Below are 22,217 nucleotides of genomic sequence, written 5' to 3' on the forward strand. Positions count from 1 at the left end.
ATTGTCTTTGAAAGTGCACATTGACTGTGTTAGCTTGTAGTAATTTTTTTTTTAAATTGTGTGTGTGTGTGTGTGTGTGTATGTGTGTGATTATGTGAAATGTCTATGTGGACACACATGTCGTGTGCAGATGTGGAGGCCAGAGGACCCACTTTGTTGAGTGGTTCTCTGTTTTCATGGTTCTCTGGGCCTGAACTCCAGTTTCCAGGCTTTCTACTGAAAGCACCCTTACCCACTGTGCTGTCCTGCCTGCCTAGCTTTTGAGTAATGTTTAATGATCATAGTGATCTTTTAAAAATGGTAGACAGAGTGTAAGGATGTGGACCTGAGTTTGACCTCCAGTCACCAAATAAAAAGCCAGGCATGGGCTTGTGTTTCCAGACTGGAGAGGCCAGGCATGGGCTTGTGTTTTCAAACTGGAGAGACCAGGCATGGGCTTGTGTTTCCAGACTGGAGAGACCAGGCATGGGCTTGTGTTTAGACTGGAGAGGCCAGGCATGGGCTTGTGTTTCCAGACTGGAGAGGCCAGGCATGGGCTTGTGTTTAGACTGGAGAGGCCAGGCATGGGCTTGTGTTTCCAGACTGGAGAGGCCAGGCATGGGCTTGTGTTTAGACTGGAGAGGCCAGGCATGGGCTTGTGTTTCCAGACTGGAGAGACCAGGCATGGGCTTGTGTTTCCAGATTGGAGAGACCAGGCATGGGCTTGTGTTTCCAGACTGGAGAGGCCAGGCATGGGCTTGTGTTTTCAAACTGGAGAGACCAGGCTTGGGCTTGTGTTTCCAGACTGGAGAGGCCAGGCATGGGCTTGTGTTTCCAGACTGGAGAGACCAGGCATGGGCTTGTGTTTAGACTGGAGAGGCCAGGCATGGGCTTGTGTTTCCAGACTGGAGAGACCAGGCATGGGCTTGTGTTTCCAGACTGGAGAGGCCAGGCTTGGGCTTGTGTTTCCAGACTGGAGAGGCAGAAGGATCCCTGGGGCTCATTGGTCGTCCGTCCGAATTAAATCAACAAGCTCCAGGTTCAGTTCAGTTTTGAGGCCGAGCTCAAAAAATAAGATGGACAGAGCCGGTAAGATGGCTCATTAGGCAAAGGCACTTGCTGCCAATTCCGACCACCTGAATTTAATCCCTGAGACCCACATGGTGGAAGAGAACTAGCTCCCGTGAGTTGTCCTTTGACCTCCACACAGGTGCTACAGTGTATGAGCTTCTCCTGCCACTACATAAATAAACGCATCGATTATATGTTTAAAACAATAGTAAGTACAGTGAAGAATAACTGAAGAACGTGCCTGAAATCAACCTCTGGCCTACACACACACACATGCACACACACTCATGCAAACACATACACACACGAACAAGTATACACACATACATTTTAAAAAAAGAAAAAGAAAATGGTGGACAAAGTCCAAATAAGTTCTTTCTTGAAGATGAAATGTACTCTTATGGAATTGTTCATTTACTTAGAGCCTCACATAAGAAAGTCAGTTGGTGGTGACATATGCCTTTAATTCCAGCACTCGGGAGGCAGAGGCAGGAGGATCTCTGTGAGTTCAAGGCCAGCCTGGTCTACAGCGTGAGTTCTAGGACAGGCTCCAAAGCTACACAAAGAAACCCTGTCTCAAAAAACAAAACAAAACAAAACAGCAAGTTAGTTGGTAGTCAAGCATGATGGCTCACACCTTTTGTTACAGCATCAAATCTCTCGAGCAAGTTTCAGGACAGCCAGGGCTACATAGAGACCCTGTCTCAAAAACAAAACAAAAAAGACCAACAAAACAAAACAACCCCACCAGTCTGTCAGTTACAAAATGTTTCATTTAGTTCTTTATGTATAAAAAATTTTAAAATAATGTATATAAAATGTTTTTCTCACTTTCATCTTTTAAAGGTTTCATTGTTTGTTTTAGTTTTATTCTTTTAGCACCTAGGAAGTTTTTCCCAAGGCAAATACATGTGTGTATGTTGGTATTCTGACATAAATACATGCCATATAAGATGAGAATTCCTAGAATGTCTCTAAAATAAGACCCTTTTCCAAAGTAAAATAATACATAGATACCAGCTTCTCTTGTTTTAGCTTCTCTTCTTTTAACTTGTAATTACAAATAGATAGTTTTGTTGTTTTTTAATAAAAAAAAATAAGCTTGGGCTAGAGAGATGGGTTGGCCGTTAAGAGCACTGACTGCTCTTCCAGAGGACCCAGGTTCAATTCCCAGCACGCACATGGAAGCTCACAACTGTCTGTAACTCCAAGTTCTGACACTTTGACACAGACATACATGCAGGCAAAACACCAAAGCAAACAAAATAAAAGAAAGAGCTTGTTGCAATAAGTGCGCATAAGCTTATTTTCCCCTTTAATTACTCACAAATGATTATCTTCTTCCCTTCCTGCTCACATAATCACTGTTACACTGTGTTGGTATTACACTCTGTTCTGTGTTTGGTGATTTCATTCATGAGTTTAGGAGAGGGTTTTGGTTGGTTGTCTTAGTTTTGTTCTGTCTTCAGTACTGAGGATTGAGTCCAGGCCTCATCTGTGCTAGCACATACTGTACTACAGAACTACAGTTTCATCCTTGAGTTGTCATGTATTCTGATCATGTAAACCAAATCAGACTTTTTTGTTTCTTCTTTCGCAAAATTGTCTTGGCTAGTCTTATGTCTATTCTCTGTATTGTATGAAATTCAGAACTTGCCGGGTGGTGGTGGTAATGGTGGCGGCACAGGTGGCACATGCCTTTAATCCCAGCACTCGGGAGGCAGAGGTAGGCAGATCTCTGTGAGTTCGAGGCCAGCCTGGTCTACACAGAGAAACCCTGTCTTGAAAAACTTAAAAAAAAAAGAAAAGAAAGAAATTCAGAACTTGAATTACCTACTGTTACATTTCATAAACCTTTTTTGGGGTTTTAAAAGGAATTCCATTGAATTAGAGATTGTCTCCATGAAAAGAGGTTCTGTTTCAAATAAACCTTCCTTTGAATAACTTGAATTGCTATGAATTGTGTTTCTAGCTTTTGAGCTATAGATGAGCTACTTAAACTTGATTTTGAATTTTAGAAATTATATTCTTCTTTTCATCATGTTTAGGAAGATGTCCTTTGGAAGAGTCAGTGACTTGGGGCAGTTCATCCGAGAATCTGAGCCTGAACCTGATGTAAAGAAATCAAAAGGTTGTATGTAGTATTTTTTTATTCTTTATATTAAGCTTTTGCTCACATTAGATACTAACTGTAAGTGAAGGATATTTAAGGTTTACAGTGGTTGCGACTTCTAAGTGTTTTACTCTTTGTTTATAGATACACCTGAGTGTAGATGTAACAGTCTTTTTTAAATAAGAAACACAGAGCCAAATGCAGAATTAAAAGCCCAAGAGGTCAGAGCAATAGCTAAGAGCTAAAAACCCTTTCTTACCCCTCACTGTCGCTACTGTCCTTCCCCTCAGCAAGAGACCTACTTCCTGTGTATCTGTCTTTTTATTGACTTTCTGTTCTGCCTTCTCATTGGTTGTAAACCCAACCACATGACCCCCTCGTCACTGCCTGTCTATACAGACCTCCAGGTCTTCTATGGTTGGTATTGAGATTAAAGGCGTGTGTCTCCATGCTGGCTGTATCCTTGAACACACAGAGATCTGCATAGCTCTCCCTCCCAAGTGCTGGGATTAAAAGCTTGCGCCTCCATCGCCCGGCTTCCACTGCCCGGCTTCTGCTATGGCTTGCTATTAGCTCTGACCCCCAGGCAACTTTATTTATTAACATACAAATAAAATCACATTTCAGTACAAATAAAATATCACCATACCTGAGTGTGAGGACATTGTGTACCATACCTCTACACAATCTCTTCCTTTGAATAAAAGGTTATTGAACTTGACTTTGCCACTACAGAAGGCACAGCAGTGGGGATGTATTTTTTCCTTTTGATTTAAAGGTATACATTCAGTCTAGGTTGGCATGTGGCTTATCTTGTGATTCTTTGGTTTATTAAAGTTCCTCTATTACTGGAAATCGTTATGAAATATGTATGGAAAATAATAAGTTGAAATCCAGATCCTTTGTCTAACAGTCAGTGGAAGAGTGGCTTGGTCAAGTCTTAAGATTTAAAGTTTTTTTTTCTTTTTTCATTTTGGGTGTTTGTGGTATATATTCATATATTCACTCACCCACACAGGCATGGCTTGAGGCCAGAGATTGATGTGGGAATGTTTTCCTTAATCATTTCTTCACCTTGTATTTTTCTTTTTTGTTTTGTTTTTTTTGAGACAGGGTTTCTCTGTGTAGCTTTGGAGCCTTTCCTGGAACTCAACTCTGTAGCCCAGGCTGGCCTCGAACTCACAGAGATCTGCTTGCCTCTGCCTTCTGAGTGCTGGGATTAAAGGTGTATGTCACTGCCCGGCTATATTTTTGAAACGGGGTCTCTAACAAAACCTGAAATTTGCCTTTCAGCTAGACTGACTGACCAATCAAGCCCTACCCCCAGCCTGTCCCCACCAGCTCGTACCCCAGCAGTGAGGTTGCAGATGTACAGTTACACCCAACTTTCTATGTGGGTTCTGGAGATCTGAACATAGCAAGCACTCTGCCCACTGAGCCCTCTCCTTAGCCCCTCAAGTTTGTCTGTCTCCCCACCTTTTTTTTTTTTTTTTTTTTTTTGAGACAGTCTCACTGTATATTCTTAACTGGCCTGGATTCACAGACATCTGTCATCTTCTGTCTCCTGAGTTCTGAGATTAAAGGCATACATGCACATCATGCACATCTAACTGTTCCTTTCAAGTCTTTTTTTTTTTTTAAATGCATTCTTTGTGACTGATTTCAGTTCCAAATAGTTGGTTCACACAAGAAAATTTTGGAAACAAATGTGGATCCATTCAGATGACATCTAGAACTTGTCAGTGTGGCTGGATCAACTGTACTGCATTGAGTAAATGATATCAACTTTGTAAAAGAAAGTGCCCTGCTTGATTAGGTTTAAAATAGAAGCTGTTGTTAGTCTTCCTTTTGGGTTAATAGCACTGGCTTCTTTGTGCTTTATCTATATTTAAACACACACACACTATATATATATATTTTTTTTCTTAATGTACGTTATGGGTGTAATGTTTAGATCCTCCACCACCTCTCTACCATAGGAGTGCTAACACTGCATCCACACACTACCATACCTGACTTTCTCCTGGGTGCTGGTAATTGAACTCAGGTTCTCACACTTGCACAAGTGCTTTACTTGCTGAGCCTTAATGCAGTTATATTTTGATAGAGAATTTCACCCCTCTTTTGATAAATGATCTACCCTTAAGTCAGACATTTTTAAAGAAAAAAAAAGCAAAAGTTATTGAAGTAATATAGAACAGTCTGCTTTCTAGTTGACCTTATTTACCCATTTCATGGGTTTATTTCCTGTCTCATCAGACATGTCTAAGGTGTTTGGCTGAAAAGAGCATAGAGAGTAAAAAAAAAATGTAACACTTTTTCAGTGCTGGGGATTACACCCAGTTCCTGGTACATGCCAAGCAGTGTTCTGCTACTAAGCTCTGCCCAGTAAATGACCTTTGAGTTCTCTGTTTCTGTTCATCCTAATTATTCAATCTCTTCATGCCATTCATTCTAAAATGTAGTAAGTGTCTACTGTGCATATGACACTCTCAGTGCTTACGAAAAAACAGGTACTGTTGTCTCTGTGTGACTCATGACAGTGAGGAGACAGTAAATAGATAAACACAGCTTATGCATAAGTTCAGTACTTAGCCATAAGTACTAATAGTATAAATTAAATGCAGGATAAGGGATTGTCAGAAAAGTGGGAAGTAGTATTTGAAAAGTAATCTTCAGAAAGTTTAGCTTAGGCTTAGGAAGAGAGGGGTGTCGGTCCAGTGGTGTCTAAGCTGAAGGAAGGAGGAGGAGGACTGAATTGGAGCACACCACGTGATCAAAGGACAAGACCAGTGTGTTCGGAGTAGAGGGAGCAGAAAAAAGAATGGTAGGTGGTGGTAAGGACCACTGCAAAGATTAGAGAGACTGATGGAGAGTCATGGCAGGTTGGGTTAGAGAAGTGATGTGACATGACGTATTGAAAGAGTTGTTCTGGCAGCCATTTGGAAATAGAACACAGCCGTTTAAGAGAAGAAGTAAAGAGGCTTCTTGTCGGAGTCTAGTCAGGAATGGTGGTGCTCATGAGTTAGGCACAGAGTAGAAGAGCAGTTTGGTTTGTGTTACATTAGAAGAACAGGCAACAGGATTACATTTCTGCTAGCAGTTCCATCCATTAAGATCATTATGGTTTGTTTGTTTTAATTTAAGGTTTAATTTATGTATATGAGATTTGTGTGTGTGTGTGTGTGTGTGTGTGTGTGTGTACACATGCGCATGCGTGCCCATCATGTGCATGCTTGATGCCCATAAAGGGCAGAAGAGGGCTCCGTCTTTTGAAATTGGAATCACAGATGATTGTGAACTACCATATGGTGCTGGGAACTGAACTCAGGTCCTCTGCAAGAGCAACCCGTGCTCTTAACCTCTGATCCAACTCTCCATCCTGTTACTTGAACTTTTAATCAAGACACATTACATGAAATCATGACTAGTGGTTTATGCTATTTGATTAAGCACATCTGTACACCCCTACTTCCTTTGGTGGTCATTGCTACATTCGGAAAATACTTCAGTCATCCTGAGTGCCAAGCACTATGCCCAGTGCCAGAGCTATAAATAAAAGGTACAGTCTGTCAGCTTTTCTCTGGCTTGCTTCCTTTCTTAGGCCTCTGATTTGTTAAACATATCAGGCTAATTCCAGAATTCTCTGCCTCCTAGATTTTCCTAATTATGTTACTCAGCTTATTTTCCTTGGCATTTCTTGTAAACTGGAAATTGCACATTTTGGTAGGAAATATTTATAGATGTTCAACAGACTCTCCATGTCATTGTGGTGGCATGGTCCTTTAATCCCAACATTTGGGAAGCAGAGAGGCAGAGGCAGGTGGATCTCTGAGTTTGAGGCCAGTCTGGTCTATAGTGGTGAGTTCCAGGCCAAAAAAATTGAGACTCTTCCCTAATATTGAAGTTACATATTAAAATACCACCTGAAAAGATGTACAGAAAGTTTAATAGCAATTAAGCATACAAAATGGAGGGCCGTGAGCTTTTACTTTTCATTCCCCCTTATCCTCTGCTGTGAAACAAGAATTGAGGACTGAGCCAGAGAACGCAGCATGGTCAAGGGGTCACACCTAGCTTCTCTACTGCTTCATCATCCATGCTATTCCTTCCTCCCAGCATCCTACTGCACTTGAAATAAAATCTGTCCTCCCTGCTGGAACCTCCGATTGCCCCCTCTGGCCTCTGTAGTGTTACTTTGAACCACTCTCTTTGACGAGCCAAGCTCTAATTGAGCTGTGCTTTACAGTTGTAGTTTCTTCCTTCATAGAGCCTTCTGTAGCTGCTGCCCTGCTGCGGTCTGTGTGCAGTGATTGGTTCCTCTCCTCTCAGTATTACCCCTCACTCAGACAAGCTTTCCCTGTGAGCCATCAGCTTACTGTTGTTTAGCTTTCCTCTTGTGTAACTATGACATTAGCCCTGTGAACTCAAGGCTGTTGTCTAATCCTTATTTGCCAGTATATTCCCTGTTTCTAAAATTGTGCCTAGCAGATATTAGTCAACCTTTGTTGATAGATTAGTTTTTAAATTCCATTGTGTGATTATGTGAGTGATAAAATTATGGGCTATATTTTATTTCAGAACAAAGTCATTTTTAAACTTGGTTGCCTTTTGAAATTTTCTTATATGTAACATTTTAGTCTGCAGATACTCAAAAAAAAGTCCTTCCTCCCTGCTCAGATCCTAAATAGTGACTACTTGTGGGAGTTTTCAAGCTTATGTAGTTCTTAGGTGATGCATCTGTGTCTATACTTACCTCTTCTACAAATGAAGAAACTGGGGGCTCAAGAAGTTGTGGTTTTAGCAGATTAATTGTTTTTCTGTAATAAAATAATCTAACAAAAGCAACTGAAGGGAGAAAGGGCTTATTCTGTCTCGCAGTCAAGGGTCCAGTCCATCATGGCAGGGAGCTTGAGGAGACAGGAGCTCGAAGCAGCCAGTCACATCAGCCCAGAGCAGGAGCAGAGACTGATAAGTGTGTGTGGCTGTTCAGTTCCCTTTCATCATTTATAGACTTCAAAGCTCCAACCAGAGAATGGTGCCACCCTCAGTGGGCAGGTCTTCCCCAGGAAGTCTAGATTCTGTCAAGATTGACGCTTAATAATACTATCATCACAAATAGCACAACAGGGGTTTGACTCCTACTATCCTTTGGCAAGAATTTTTGTAGCTCAACCCCCCTCCTCTGCCTGCCTTTGCTGAGGACAGATGATTTTTTGTCATTTGCTGCCTATAGTTCTGATTTGGCTTTTGAGACCCTGGTAATACAGCACAGAGAAAAAGACTGAATTTTAAGAAAGATCCTGAGTCTGGCAAGATGGCTCATTAGGTAAAGGTACTTGCCATGCAAGCCTGGCAACCTGAGTTCAGTCCAGGAACCCATGCCAACGCCACAGAATTGTTCTCTGATCTCCACACTTGGGTCAGAGCACATTCATGCCCCCCCCCATGATATATATATATATATATATTAAAAAAGACTTGTGAATATCTTAGAGGTTTCTGAAAACATGAGAAGTTTTATCTCAGGGCAAACAAAGTTAGTTATATTTCAAAAAATAGCAAGGAGCTGGGGAGATGGCTCAGCAGTTAAGAAAACTTTCTTCGGGGGCTGGGGATTTAGCTTAGTGGTAGAGCACTTGCCTAGCAAGCGCAAGGCCCTGGGTTCGGTCCTCAGCTCTGAAAAAAACAAAAATAAAATAATAAAAAGAAAGAAAAAGAAAGCTTTCTTCTCTTGCAAGAGAACTCAAGTTTGGTTCCCAGCACTCAAAGGCGGGTGACTCACAGCCATCTCCAGGGCAGGCAAAAGCAGGCAGATCTCTGAGTTCGAGGCCAGCCTGATCTACAGAGTGAGTTCCAGGACAGCCAGGACTACACAGAGAAACCCTGTCTCAAAAAACAAACATAAAAATAATAAATGTTAAAATAATAAGAAGGAATTACAAAAAGATGTGAGCATGTGCCCCTCCAGTGGCACTCTCCCTGTGCCTGTCTTTGGGAGAGCCTTTCTATGCCTCCCAAATTAAGGAGATTGAAGTGTGAACTCTATGGTACTGGGTTTCAGAGCTGACTGCTGGCCAGAAGCATTTCTCTGGCAGTAAAATTTGAAAGAAATAGTGTCAGAGAGAGAGAGAGAGATATCAAGAAGACTGTCATTCTGTAGGGCTGGTACTAAGAAGAGGATTTAAAGTGAGTTAAGGTGTTAGCAGGAATTAGAAGGAAGAGTCCAGACTGAAGATTGAAAGTCAAGCAGTTGCAGGAGAGTAGTGGAGTAAGTAAATAATTCAGCAGCCATATGACTCTGCTTGGTAATAACTGATGATCAGACTAGTATTTAAAACTTTAAATGGAGGGCTGGAGAGATGAGATGACTCGGTGGTTAAGAATGTTTGCTGCTCTTTTGGAAGACTGGAATATAGTTTCCAGCATCCACATGGGGTGGCTCAAAACCACCTGTAACTCCAGCTCCAGGGGATCCAATGCTCTGGCGTCTATGGGCTCCTGCACTCATGTGCACAGATACATAATAACAAATAAATAAACCTTTTTTGTTGTTATTTTGTTTTTGAGACAGGATCTTCATTATGCAGTTCTGGCTGTCCTGGAACTTACTATGTAGACCGGACCAAACTTACTCTGCCTCTGATTGCTGAAATTAAAAACGTGCCACTACCGCCAGGCAATATTTTTTTTCTTCTTTCTTTTTTTTTTTTAACCTTCAATAATAAAAATTATTGAAGGAAAAAGATCTGGATTTTGTATTTTTCATGAATGGCATGTCTAGGCTCATCTCAGCTGCTGAATTAGAGTCTTACCTTAAGAATTAATCTGGGACTAGAGAGGTAGCTCAGGGAGTAAAGGCATTTGTGACCAAACTTGACAACCTTAGTTCAGTTCCCAGGACACCCATGGTGGAAGGAAAGAATCAATTCCTCTAAGTTGTCTTCTGATCTCTTAAGAATTCCCACTCGTCCCCAATAAATAAATAAATAAATTGTTAAAGTGTGTTTTTTTTTTTTTTTTTTTTAAAGAAAGACTGCCAGGCGGTGTTGGCACACATTTTTAATCTCAGCACTCAGGAGGCAGAGGCAGGCGGATCTCTGTGAGTTTGAGGCCAGCCTGGTCTACAGAGTGAGTTCTAAGACAGCCAGGGCTACACAGAGGAAACCCTGTCTCAAAAAACCAAAAAACTGAAAGAAAAAGAAAGGAAATACTTGAAGGACGCTTTCAGACTGGGGAGAAAAACAGATGTATCCATCAGTCTCCTGATGTGTTGGTAGATTCTTACACCAAAACATTGTATGGATTAGGGGTGGGTTGGTTTGTTTTCAGGGTTAGCTCCAAGTCCAACATTAATCTTCTTCATCTGGTAAGAAGAGTAGAAGGAAAACCCAGAATTAAATAACAATTTCCACAAAGTGATTTTAAACACTCTTATAGAAGCAATATAAACTGTTCTTATTAATATTTTTAATGGGACACTAGGAAATAATATCTATGTCTAAGTGATATCTCCTAAAAACATTAGTAATGTAAAATTACACTTAAAATCCATACTCACTTTGGCTTTGTTTGCTAGGATTCATGTTCTCACAAGCTATGAAGAAGTGGGTGCAAGGGAATACTGATGAGGTAAGTCTTGAGTGTGTTCTTACAGAAGAAGAAGGCCTGCCTTGGCTCAGGAAGACTCCACATTCTCTTCCTTCGCTTTCCTTGTTACACAGATGACATATCAGTGCCCTCTTATCCTGTCTGTAACAGGAGACGCTCCTCTTAGCATTTAATAATTGCCCAGTGTTGACAGTGAAAGTATCTTCAGACTGTGGCCACTGCAGCCACACCAGGTCATTAGTGTAGAGACACAAGTGGAGATGTTTTCTTCAGCAGTTTCAGTTGTGGTGTTAGCAGGGAAGCTTGTCTTTGGAATAGTTAAGGACATCGAGAGATGGGAGTAGGAGAAAAGTGTTCTGTCCTGACCAGCAAACAAAGTAGTCATGATGTTGGCTACTCAGTAGCTGACTCTGTCAGACAGTGAATTACATGTTAATGTATCAGAGCCACAGGTGCCCAGATTCTTTTATATATGGGAAGGTGCTTTTTAGCCAAACGATAGACATGTTTGGAAGACTGATTATATGTATCTTGAGCCTCCTAATGAATGGTCATTATCAACAGTTTGAATTACTTCTTTCAGGCCCAGGAGGAACTAGCTTGGAAGATTGCTAAGATGATAGTAAGTGACGTTATGCAGCAGGCACACTATGATCAACCATTAGAGAAATCTACAAAGGTAGGGTGACTTCTGCTCTGACAGCCTTTTGTTGTTGTTGTTGTTTGTTTGAGACAGGGTCTTAATGTAGCCCAGGCTAGGCTCAAAGTCTTGTGACTAATGTCCACCTAGAACTTCTGATCTTCTCACTTCCACCTCCCAGCTGCTAGAATTATAGGCTGTGCCATCACAACTGCTTTGTGTGGTGTGGGAGCCACCCTTGGGCTTTGTGAATATTACCAAAGCACTCTACCAACTGAAATGTATCTCTGCCCCGACCTGGCTTTTGTAAGGTAAATAAACAAACACACGCGCACACACGCACACATTTTGAGTGTTTAATAAAAAAAAAAAAAAAAAAAAAAGAAAAAGAAAAGAAAAAAGGCCGGGGAGGGGGGGCGGGCGGGCTGGAATTTGGACTCTGTGGTTAAGAGTGCATACTGCTCTTGCTCAGGACCTGAATTTGGTTCCCCGAATCCACAACCACCTGTAACACCAAGATCTGATGCCTCAGATACCTGCACTCATGTGTGTACACACACACAAACACAATATTAGAATACTTATACTTGCCTCTGAAGTATTAACTGCTATAGGAATTACCTTTCATCATAAAGAACTGCAAGACTGATGAACAAAACAAAGTATGTTTCCAGATAGTGGACACTGAGTGGGTAATCTTTGAAAGCAGTAGAATTGAAGTGATTCCCTAGCCCACTGTTGACAGTTGGCTCCTGAAGTAAAGAAGGCAAACTGAATAGAGCCCATGAGATTTGATGAAGTGAGGAATGAAAAGGAACATTTAAAGAGGAAAAAAAACAAAACACATGCCGGGTGGCTGTGGTGGCGCACACCTTTAATCCCAGCACTCGGGAAGCAGAGGCAGGCAGATCTCTGTGAGTTCGAGGCCAGCCTGGTCTACAAAGTGAGATCCAGGAAAGGCACAAAACTACACAGAGAAACCCTGTCTCAAAAAACCAAAAAAAGAAAAAAAACAAAACAAAACAAAACAAAAAAACATAATGATTAAATTTACTCTAAATAAAACAGGACAAACGACCCAACTGGGCTTGTTTTTAATTGAAAATTTTTTGACACTTGTTGGATGAATTTCTTTTCTAAAAATTTTTAAATTTGTGTGTGTATGTGTGTGAGTGTGTGTGTGTGTGTGTGTGTGTGTGTGTGTGTGTGTGTGTTCACATGTTCATGTGTGTGCATATAGAGGCCATAGTTTAACATCAGGTGTCTTCCTCAGTCTCTCTCACTGACCCTGGAGTTTGCAGATTCTTCTGGACTAGCTGTTCAGCAAGCCCCAGGGCTCCTCCTGCCTCTGCCTCCCCATCCCATGCCACTGTGCACGCTTACCTGGGTGCTAGGGTCTGAACTCGGGTCCTCATGCTTGTGTGAGCACTTTACCCCCCTGAGCCGTCTCCCAGCCCCACCTTACACAATTTTTATGTGTACAAGAATCATCTGCCAGGATATACTATATCTTCAGCCATAAAACAAATTTCATTAATTGTAAATGATTGAAACCTACAGTCTCTTTCCTGACCAAACAGGAATAAGCCACAAAAAAATATGGATGGATGGAAGAGCACTGCCCCCACCCCACGTACTTGAAGATGAAACAACACGTATCTTAATTAGGTTTCTATTGCTGTGATGAAAATGACATACATGTAGGCAAAACACCAATGTGCATAAAATAAATACATTTTTTTCCTTTTTTTTTTTTGTTTGTTTTTATAAGACAGTTTCTCTGTGTAACAGCCCTAGCTGAAATAAATAAATTTAAAAAAAATAAGGACATTGCCGGCGGTGGTAGCACACACCTTTAATCCCAGCACTCAAGAGGCAGAGGCAGGTGGATCTCTGTGAGTTCAAGGCCAGCCTGGTCTAAAGAGGGAGTTCCAGGACAGGCTCCAAAGCTACACAGAGAAACCCTGTCTTGGGGGGGGAGGGGGGCACGACACACATTGACAGACTGTAGAGATTGCTCAATTGATGAAGTACTTTGGACTTGAGTTTGGTCCCTAGAACCCACATTAAAAAGCCAGGTACAGCATCGTTTGTTTATAATTCTGGTGCTTACAGATGGATTCCTAGGGTTCACTGCCTAGCCTGGATTCCTAGGGTTCACTGCCTAGCCTGCATAGCCCAATTTCTGAGCTTCAGGCCAGTTGGAGTCCCTGCCTCAAAAACAAAGTGATCAGTCCCTGAAGAATGGCACCCAGAGTTCACCTCTGGCTTCCACACAATGTGCACACAAGTGCACATACATACATACATACACACACACATACACACATACACACATACATACACACACACATACGTACATACATACACACATACACACACACACACACATACACACACACATACACACACACACACACACATGAACTCACACAGAGAGAAAAGTGAATGGTTTCATTCTAATAACCATTGACCAAACACAAAAATAAAAGCAAGTTCTTAGCTTCTTTAAGCTCCTGTTGACTTGGGATATCTGAGCATGGTTAATACTTTGCCTCACAAGAAAGTACTCAGCTGTCCCCTAAGCTCTGGCACATAGGAAGCACTGTGTACATGCTGGGCACTTCTTTTATCTGTGCTAATAATGTATCACTTACTACAGGAATGTACCTTACCTTTTTCTTTTTGTTTTTTTTTCTCTCAGCTGTGACTCAAAACGAGAGATAAGAAAATGTGATTTTGAAAAATAAGAACTTTTCCCTTTGGTTGGATTCTTCAACACAGCCGATGAAAATGGAGCACTGCATTTCTTTCCACTGCTAGATCACTGTTGTTTCCAAGAAGGAATGCAAGACAGTCCAAGATCTGTTGTTAAATGTAGACATAGATGCACATGATGGTAACACAGTGAGTCACAAGATACAAAGTGGTATTGGTGACATTACTAGACAATTCGTTTTCCAGTAGCTGTAACCCGCTATGAGAGAGTTACCCACTGGAATAGACAGGGACTACATCCTGTGAGGCAGAGAAGCGTGAGTTGGTGTGTGGTCCACATGCTTGCAGCCGACTCCATCCTTAGCAGTATCAGAAAGCACGAGACAGAGGTGCTTGTTTTTGTCCTAAAATTCACAGGTGAGTCAGTCCTACCTGGAGCGTGCAGCTCCAAGTGGCGATGTGGGCCAGCAGCTTGTGAAGCAGGTGACGATCCCTTGTGTAGTCTTCCTTCACAGAGGCATTCATTTAGAGAGAAGCTGACAAGTCGTGGGTCAAGCCTCAGTGATGTCATCCTTCTCTTTGGTGACAGAACACAATTTTCACATTTCATTCACTCCTGTGATGTTGTTATATCCTTAAAGCTAGTTTCTCCTCTGCTAGCAAAAGGGCACATTTAGCTTACTTTGAGCATCAAGACCCATTCCTCCATAGGAATGCCATGCTCCAGATACTTTATTCCCTCTTCGGAATACACATGGGAAAAAATTAAGTATCACTCCAGTTTTTGCCATGTGGTACTTGGAACACATTCTCAGATTTTATTTTTCTAGTAAGGTGGGGGAAAGAAGTACTCACTTTGTAGTGTCTCCCCAGTTCTTCACTGTGAGTGGGAAATGTGCAGTCGCCTTTTCTCTTTCTGTCTTCAGACAGTAGGAAACTCACTCACTGCCCTGCCGCTTAGTTGGCTCTGCACCTGTGGCTCTGCCGTTGGCTGGGCCACCCACTGGCAAGCACACTCCCCTGACCACATGATGCCGCCAGTGCTTCCTGTGTGTGAGTTTAGAGAGAACGGAAGTTTTCTTAGGTGTCGTTGCTTTTGCTCAGAGTGTGCAAAAGAAAAAATATATATATATATATATATATATGTGTGTGTGTGTGTGTATATATATATATATTATTAATCACCTCTGTCCTTGGGAAAGTCTTGAATGAATAGAGAATTTATTTCATTGCAATATTGATTGTATAGAGGCACACTGTTTATCAACAGAAGAAGCAAAAAGGCTGTGTATAAGTTTTTGGTACTATGTACCAACTCTGTTATTCTGAAGTATTCATGTACTTAAACCATATTCTATTTAATTGTGTTTGATTTTAAATATATATATATGAATTATATTTAAAATGGTGTCAACTTCCTGCTTTCAGGGCATTTATGGCTCTTCTATTGACCCTTCCTAATATTTCCATTTGCTTTACAAAACCTCAGAATATGATCCACTACTGGACATAGTCTTATATTTGGATGTAGGCATAAGTGAAAGGTTTTTATCAATATATGTGCTGTGGTGGTTTATTTTGTTCTTTTAGCAAAGTATTTCTATCCATTTCACATTGCTTCAAACTTTCAAGTGAAAAGCAATATAAAGGTCATAGAGTAAAATGTGATTCTGGGTGACTCCTCCTGCCTCTGCATGTTTTAGAGTAGAAATTTCTGTGCTACTCTAAGCTATTTAAACTAGCGGTTTTTGTTAAAATACTTTCTAGTGGTTTCTTTGTATGTATTGTGTGCTTCTGAGCTAGAGATGTCAGTATTTATAAGCTATGTCTAAGGGGAAATGAGCAAAATTGAGATTGGCTTTATTTTCTGCTCTGTCTGTTGTGAGGTATAGAAGCAGAGTGACCCAATATATTGGACCAACTATATGTTAGATCCTTATTCTCATTTTAAAATTGGCATAAGATTGACCTAACATTGAACACTCACCGGGTCCCAGGCTCTCTGCAATGTATCCACAAAATGATTCCCTGGCAGGGTTTTTAAGTCTAAAGAAGCAGGTGAATGTCAGCAGGTTGTTAAAAGTCAGCTTAGCAGTGCGAGTGTGACAGCATTATAATTGGGCTTTTCTTCATCATTCCTGTAGGATATGATGAACGTGAAAAGCAGGCATCAGCCAAGTCCAGTGAAGCAGTGAAACAGGAAACAGCCTTTTCTGCTTGGGTTCCAGTATGCATTAAGGCTTTCTGAGATGTAAACTGTTTACACTACTAGAGCTTTTGACTTGTTCCGTAGATACTTTATGAGGAAATCACTCTGAACTGTAGAAAAATTACACACTTCATTGCTGTTGTTTTCAGTTTTTTGAGACAAGGTTTCACTATGTAGTCCAGGCTTCGGCCTCCCAAAATTTGGAGATTACAGGCCCAGCCTCCACACCAGACTTCTTTGCTGGTTGGTTTTAGTATCAACAGCTAAGCAGCTGGTGTAGCAACTGTGTCTCTAAAGGCATTGTGGAGACTGCCTGACTCAGCACCCCCAGTGGCTTTCTTGTCTCCTCCTCTTCACTCTTCTCCAGCATGCTAGCTGGTCAAGCCGAGGTGAACTCATTGAAATGCCCCAAGATGATTCTGTGTCTTAAGGCTTTTGCATGAAGGAGATGTTGGTCACCACGAGGAAAGATGACCTGGAGGCTGACTTAGATGGGTACTTCACACGGCAGGAGTTGGCACTGGTGAACAAGCAGGAGGCTTTGCTAAACCTGGAGATTCCCTGGTCTCTTCCTCCAGCCCTGTGTCCTTGCCTTGGTCTTCATTCATCCTTGGGGATGCTTAGAGTGCATCTGGATTTTTCTTTAGCATGATGTGAAGTGACGTGTTACTACATGCAACAGAAAGGCTCTTGATTAAAGTACTACCACGGCTCTCTAAATCATAATGACCATGTGTTCAGCACGTTGCTAATTACTGTGACATTTTGGAGCAAAATTTTTCTGTAGTAAGCCTTCCTTAGTCATCTCGTGTATACTGTCAAAATGGAATCCTAACCTCCTGGAACTAAGACACTCGATCCTTTTAGTGAGAAGGTACTTGGGCCTTAGAAAGGCCCCTGGCTTGTTGCAGGATGGTCCCCATCAGAAGCCATGCTTCCTTGGCCAGGGCCTCTTCATGTGTCCCCATACTCTGCCTGAGAATAAGCTTGACTCACCACTCTTAGCTGTATGCTAAGACCAGAATTGGGAGGCGTTTCAACTAATATGTGCCCAGTACACACTTGAAGTAGAGTAGTGGCAACTCAAGAGAGCTGTAGGTGTTGGCCACACCTTTGACCTCCGGCTGGAGCCATGAAGTAGTAAGTAAACTGCTTGCTAAAACCCTTCAAGGCTAAATCTTGCGGGGAGGGGCGGGGGTCATATCACTAGGTATCCTACCCTCTGAGTCCTTTCCAGGTGGGCACTAAGGAACTGCCCCTTTGCTTGGGCAGGGGTTGGAGTGGCTTAGAGTAGGAAGAATGGTACTGTGCTCTGGACAGGGGGAAAGGCCATAGAGGGCATTTAAGGTACCTGTGTGAGCAAAGGTTCCAAGGGTGTCTGGTTAGGGAGGGCCTGCCTGGGTACACAGGAAGATCAGTGTTCTTGCCTTGGCACTTTGTGCGTGTATCCTTGGTTCATTGTAAAGTGGCCTACTCTGATACACTATAAGGATGCTGTAGAACTTGAACAGGATGCATTAAGCCCCTTGCCTAAAGGTGGTACATTGACACCCAAGGAACCTGAGACTTGGGTAGGAGGGTGCAGAGAAACCTTGGAGTTGGTTAAAGAGCTGTTTCCCAAGGATGAATGAGAGGTGAGGATTCCAACAACTGGCTTTTCTTCTGGTCTCAGGTTTCCAAGACCACTTTTTGAATGTGCCTTCAGGCTGGTCCCTAATAATGATCCCAAATCGACCTCTGCCCGAATCCTAGTGAGACAAGAGGCACCAGCCACCATGTGTGCTGGCACCTGAATCCCAGAACACAGGAGGCTCAGGCGCAAGGATCACAAGTTTGAGGCCGGCTTTGATAAGACTCAGTCACAAAACTGCAAACAGGTGCTGGAGAGAGTGCTCAGCAGTATGCTGCTCTTGTCAAGTGACTCACAGCCACCAGCTCCAGGGGGATCCCTCACATCTAGCCCTCATGTGCACCTACATTCGCATGCACATATCCACATACAGATAGACCTATGTACACATAATGTAAAATGAGAATAGTTTATAGATGAAAGAAATGCCTGCCTGAGACCCTTCAGACTGGAGTAGCTCTAAGTGGTAGTCACCGAAGCTCAGCAAAGATACCCGGATTTGAGCAGCTTTTGTTCCTCCTAATGAACTACGAGTTTGGTGAGTGCTTACTCGGTAGATACTATTTATAGTTCAGTGAGAGAGGAGAAAATAAGATTAACTTCCCTCGAGCTCAGATTCTACTAAGAAGGAACCAGAAGTGGAAAGTTGCATCAAAAACATGCTGGCCTAGGGTGTTTCTCCCCACCCCACCCCACCCAGTGGTAGTAACCCGTACTTAGCATATATGGGACTCTAGGTTTCATCCCTAGCACCAATAAATAAAATACATACTAGTATTTTTGACTTGGGTGGCTTTTTTGGATCAAGATTTAATTCCTTTACCACCTAGAACCCTATTGGGAGTCAACACTCTTCCATACCTTCCCAATTTCACCATTACATGAGGACCAGTCACTACACCACTCCATTTACTTGCCAAAGGGATATACGTGTGGGCGCTTGATCACATGTTGAACAGGTTATAAACAGCCTTATGAACAGGACAATGAACAGAGAGTGTAGGATTGGCCTTGACCTCAAGGCTCTTTGCAGAACTTCGGGATACATTAATTCTTAGAATCTAGAAACGTGAAGACTAATGTAAGTGTATCACATACACATGATGCAAAATTATGGACTTGGAGAAACCTAGCTGGGAATCGAACTACTCCATGAAGTGGTGGGCTTGGTGAAGCTTCTTTATTGATGGTAATAATAACTAGCATAATTGACCACTTAGATGTGCTAAGCACTCTCTGATCCTTATCACAGTCTTACAAGGTAAGTACTTTTTTCTCTCTTACATTAATAAATGAAACTAAAGCTGGAAGGATAAAGGAGTCTCCAGGATCACACAGCTAGAGACAAACCAGGTAGCCCTCTTCCCCACTGCTCTGACGGATGCCAGCACTCATCACTGACTAGTATAGCAGATGTCAAAGGTTAAAGAAGAACTGAAGCTGGGTGTGGTAGTACACATATGTAACCCCAGCTCTTAGGAGCTAGAAACAGGAAGATCTAGAGTTAAAGGTCATCCTCAGCTGTATAGCAAGGGCAGTCTGGGCTGTGGAGCCCTTGTCTTAAGAAAAGGAAGGGAGGGACGGAAGGAAAAGGATTCCATCCACACCTTAAAGCACTGGGTTGTTTTGTTTTGTTTTTATTGTCTTGAGGCAGTCTTAAACACATCAGGCTGGCTTCCAGCTTCCTGTGTGGAAGAGGATGACTTGGAACTCCTTAATATCCTCTTACCTCCCAAGACAGCACTACAGGCATGTAAAAACACACATTTATGGAGTGCTAATAATCGAACTCAGGACTTTGGACATGTTAGGCAAGGCTATCCCGAGCCGAGCTGCATGCCCAGCCTGAAAAGCACTATTCTTAAGCTTTAGTGTGCACCTGAATCCCCAGGAAGACTTGTTAGCACATTGGCTGCCTTTTCTGACTAAACTTTCAGGTTTCTGATTTAGTAGGTCTAGGTGGGACCTGAGAGTTTTCATTCTCAGCAGATTTTCATTCCAGCTGCTGCTGCTAAGACTACAGTTTTGAGAATCTCTGCCTTAAAATCATCACCACAGCTAGGGAAATGATTATTTTCATTCTGGTTTTTTGAAAGTAACATGCTACCCAGAAATGTAATATAATTCCTACTCTTGACTCCCTGAGGAAGGCACCTATCATCTTTCGTTAGTGTCCAGATGTTTATCAAAGCCAAGAACATCCAAACATCATTCCTCAGTCTTTCTTTCCTGTTTGTCTCTCAGCTCCTTGATTCTGTCTGCCCTCTGAGATCCTGCCATGCTTCCTGGCCTGTTCTCCTGTGCTGACTGTCATTCCATAGACAGCTGGTGTCTCATTTTCCCTTTCCTCCTGCTCTTCACCTCTTCTCCAGTTGTTTACCCTTGGGGCTATTCTGGTTCCCAGCTGTTCAGCAGTTCCCTGGGCAGACTTCCTACAGTCTAGAAAACAAATATTGACAATTCAGTATATGTTTTGAAAAAGGGAGGAGCCTGTTGGGGATTTCTCTATCTTTTCACTCATAAACTTCTAACCAGCTCAGTCATTCTCTAGAATCTGCCCATTCTGCACATCGCTCTTTTATTTGATTCCATTTTTCTCACAGTCCTGATGTGCTTAGACAATTCCCAACCCCCCTTACTGAACCAGGACTCAGCATCAGCATGCTGAACATCCATGAACACCTTTTCCTGATTGGTGAGACATCCACATTGAGGCCCTTGCTGCTTGGGAGGCTGCCCTCTCTGCGATCTGGCCAGCTCCAAGCTATTGCAGAATAGAGGGAATGTCTCTCTCCCCTTCCCCAAAAAAGTTTTTGGTACACCATTCCAAGCTTTCTTCACAACTTCATTTACATCTCAAGAAACATCACAATCTATGACAGCCCAACAGTTTGGTCTCCACCTCTACCATGCTCCTGTAACTAAGCCTGCCATTTCCTGAAACTGTTCCACCTCTGGTGACTGCGTATTTTTAGCCCACACTGGCCTCTGCAAGGCAAGTTCTAGGTTTTTCCTACAGGAATGAATTGGGAGGGGTGTTGTGTTTTTGTTTTTGTTTTGTTATTTGTAAAGGCAGGGTAGAGAGACTTATTCCAGAGAAACATCCCTTCGCTACTCCAGGAGTACATTTTCAAACCAACCTTTCAAAGAGCTATTTCAAAAGCAATAAGCAAGTGGTTTTGTGATGAGGATTACAAAGACCCTCAGGATAAGTCCAGGGTGAAGAGGAGAGTTCTGATGTGACAGCTTGGTCCAGACTTCATGGAAGAGTGTCAGGCATGTATCTTTAAAGTGTTCTATCTCCGAATGACTTAGATGCAAGCCACGGAGATCTGCTTCAAGAAACTAGCTGCAACTAGGAAGACACTGGTGCATAAGATGCTTATGGAGATTTGAAGAGAAATGTTATTTAATGTGAGAATGGGGGGAAAGCAATATTTTGTATTATTGTATTATACATATTGTTATTTTAAAATAAGCATGTATAATTAAATAAATTAGATATTATAAATAGACATCTGGCTGATTGCTATTCCTAAAAGTTTAAGTACTCAAATTAATACATTTAATTTTTTAAAAAGTTGCCAAATTGACCAAAGATCTTTATTTTAAGTTGTAACATTCATTTTCATTATAATACTGGATAAGTAGGCCGGGTGTAGTGGTGCACACCTTTAATCCCAGCACTTGGGAGGCAGAGGCAGGCTGGTCTACACAGTGAGTTCCAGGACACCTGGGACTGCATAGTGAGACTCTGTCTGGAAACACAACAACAAAATACTGGGTAAGTTAATAAAGTAATAGCTACTAACCTGAGGAAGGATGTTTGAAACTATGTTACTATTTTAGCATTCAGATTTCAGAGGTAGAGATAATTCTGGATTGTGTTTTCTTCCTTTTTAAAAAAAAAAAAAAACAAGTTCTAGTAGAAGCTAAATAATTCATTTTCAAAGTGTGATGTTATAGTTACAATGTATGACCTAGCTTATTATTAATGTATATCTTGTATGTATTCTGTTACTGTGATAGTATATTTTGCTGGGCTAGTTGTGGTTTGTGGTGGAACCACTCGTGTAAACAAGGAGCAGTGGGGAAACAGGTTCTTTTCTCAAAGCATTTGTCCACGAGGGTATGCTTAGTTAACTTGTTTCTCTCTGACCCTGATGACCACTTGCTCTTTGCTAAGGCTTTATTCTCTCTGTTTTGGGGCAGGGCTTCTCTGTGTAACCCTGGCTGTCCTGGAGTT

At 42.0% G+C, this 22,217-nt stretch overlaps 1 protein-coding gene across 1 annotated transcript in view; it reads left to right on the top strand.

The window, feature by feature from the left end:
• The window catches only part of Akap10 (A-kinase anchoring protein 10), a 69,071-nt gene extending 47,585 nt beyond the window's left edge, over positions 1–21,486 (top strand). Inside the window, exons 12-15 of the mRNA XM_052757173.1 lie at positions 3,099–3,181; positions 10,743–10,795; positions 11,358–11,453; positions 14,119–21,486. Of these exons, the coding sequence (XP_052613133.1) occupies positions 3,099–3,181; positions 10,743–10,795; positions 11,358–11,453; positions 14,119–14,124 (238 nt within the window). The 3' untranslated portion in view covers positions 14,125–21,486. The remainder of the gene's footprint in view (positions 1–3,098; positions 3,182–10,742; positions 10,796–11,357; positions 11,454–14,118) is intronic.
• Positions 21,487–22,217: the final 731 nt, after the last annotated feature.

This window comes from Peromyscus californicus, unplaced genomic scaffold, assembly GCF_007827085.1.
Source record: "Peromyscus californicus insignis strain IS unplaced genomic scaffold, ASM782708v3 Scaffold_3__1_contigs__length_106647218, whole genome shotgun sequence".
NCBI classification, from domain to species: domain Eukaryota; kingdom Metazoa; phylum Chordata; class Mammalia; order Rodentia; family Cricetidae; genus Peromyscus; species Peromyscus californicus.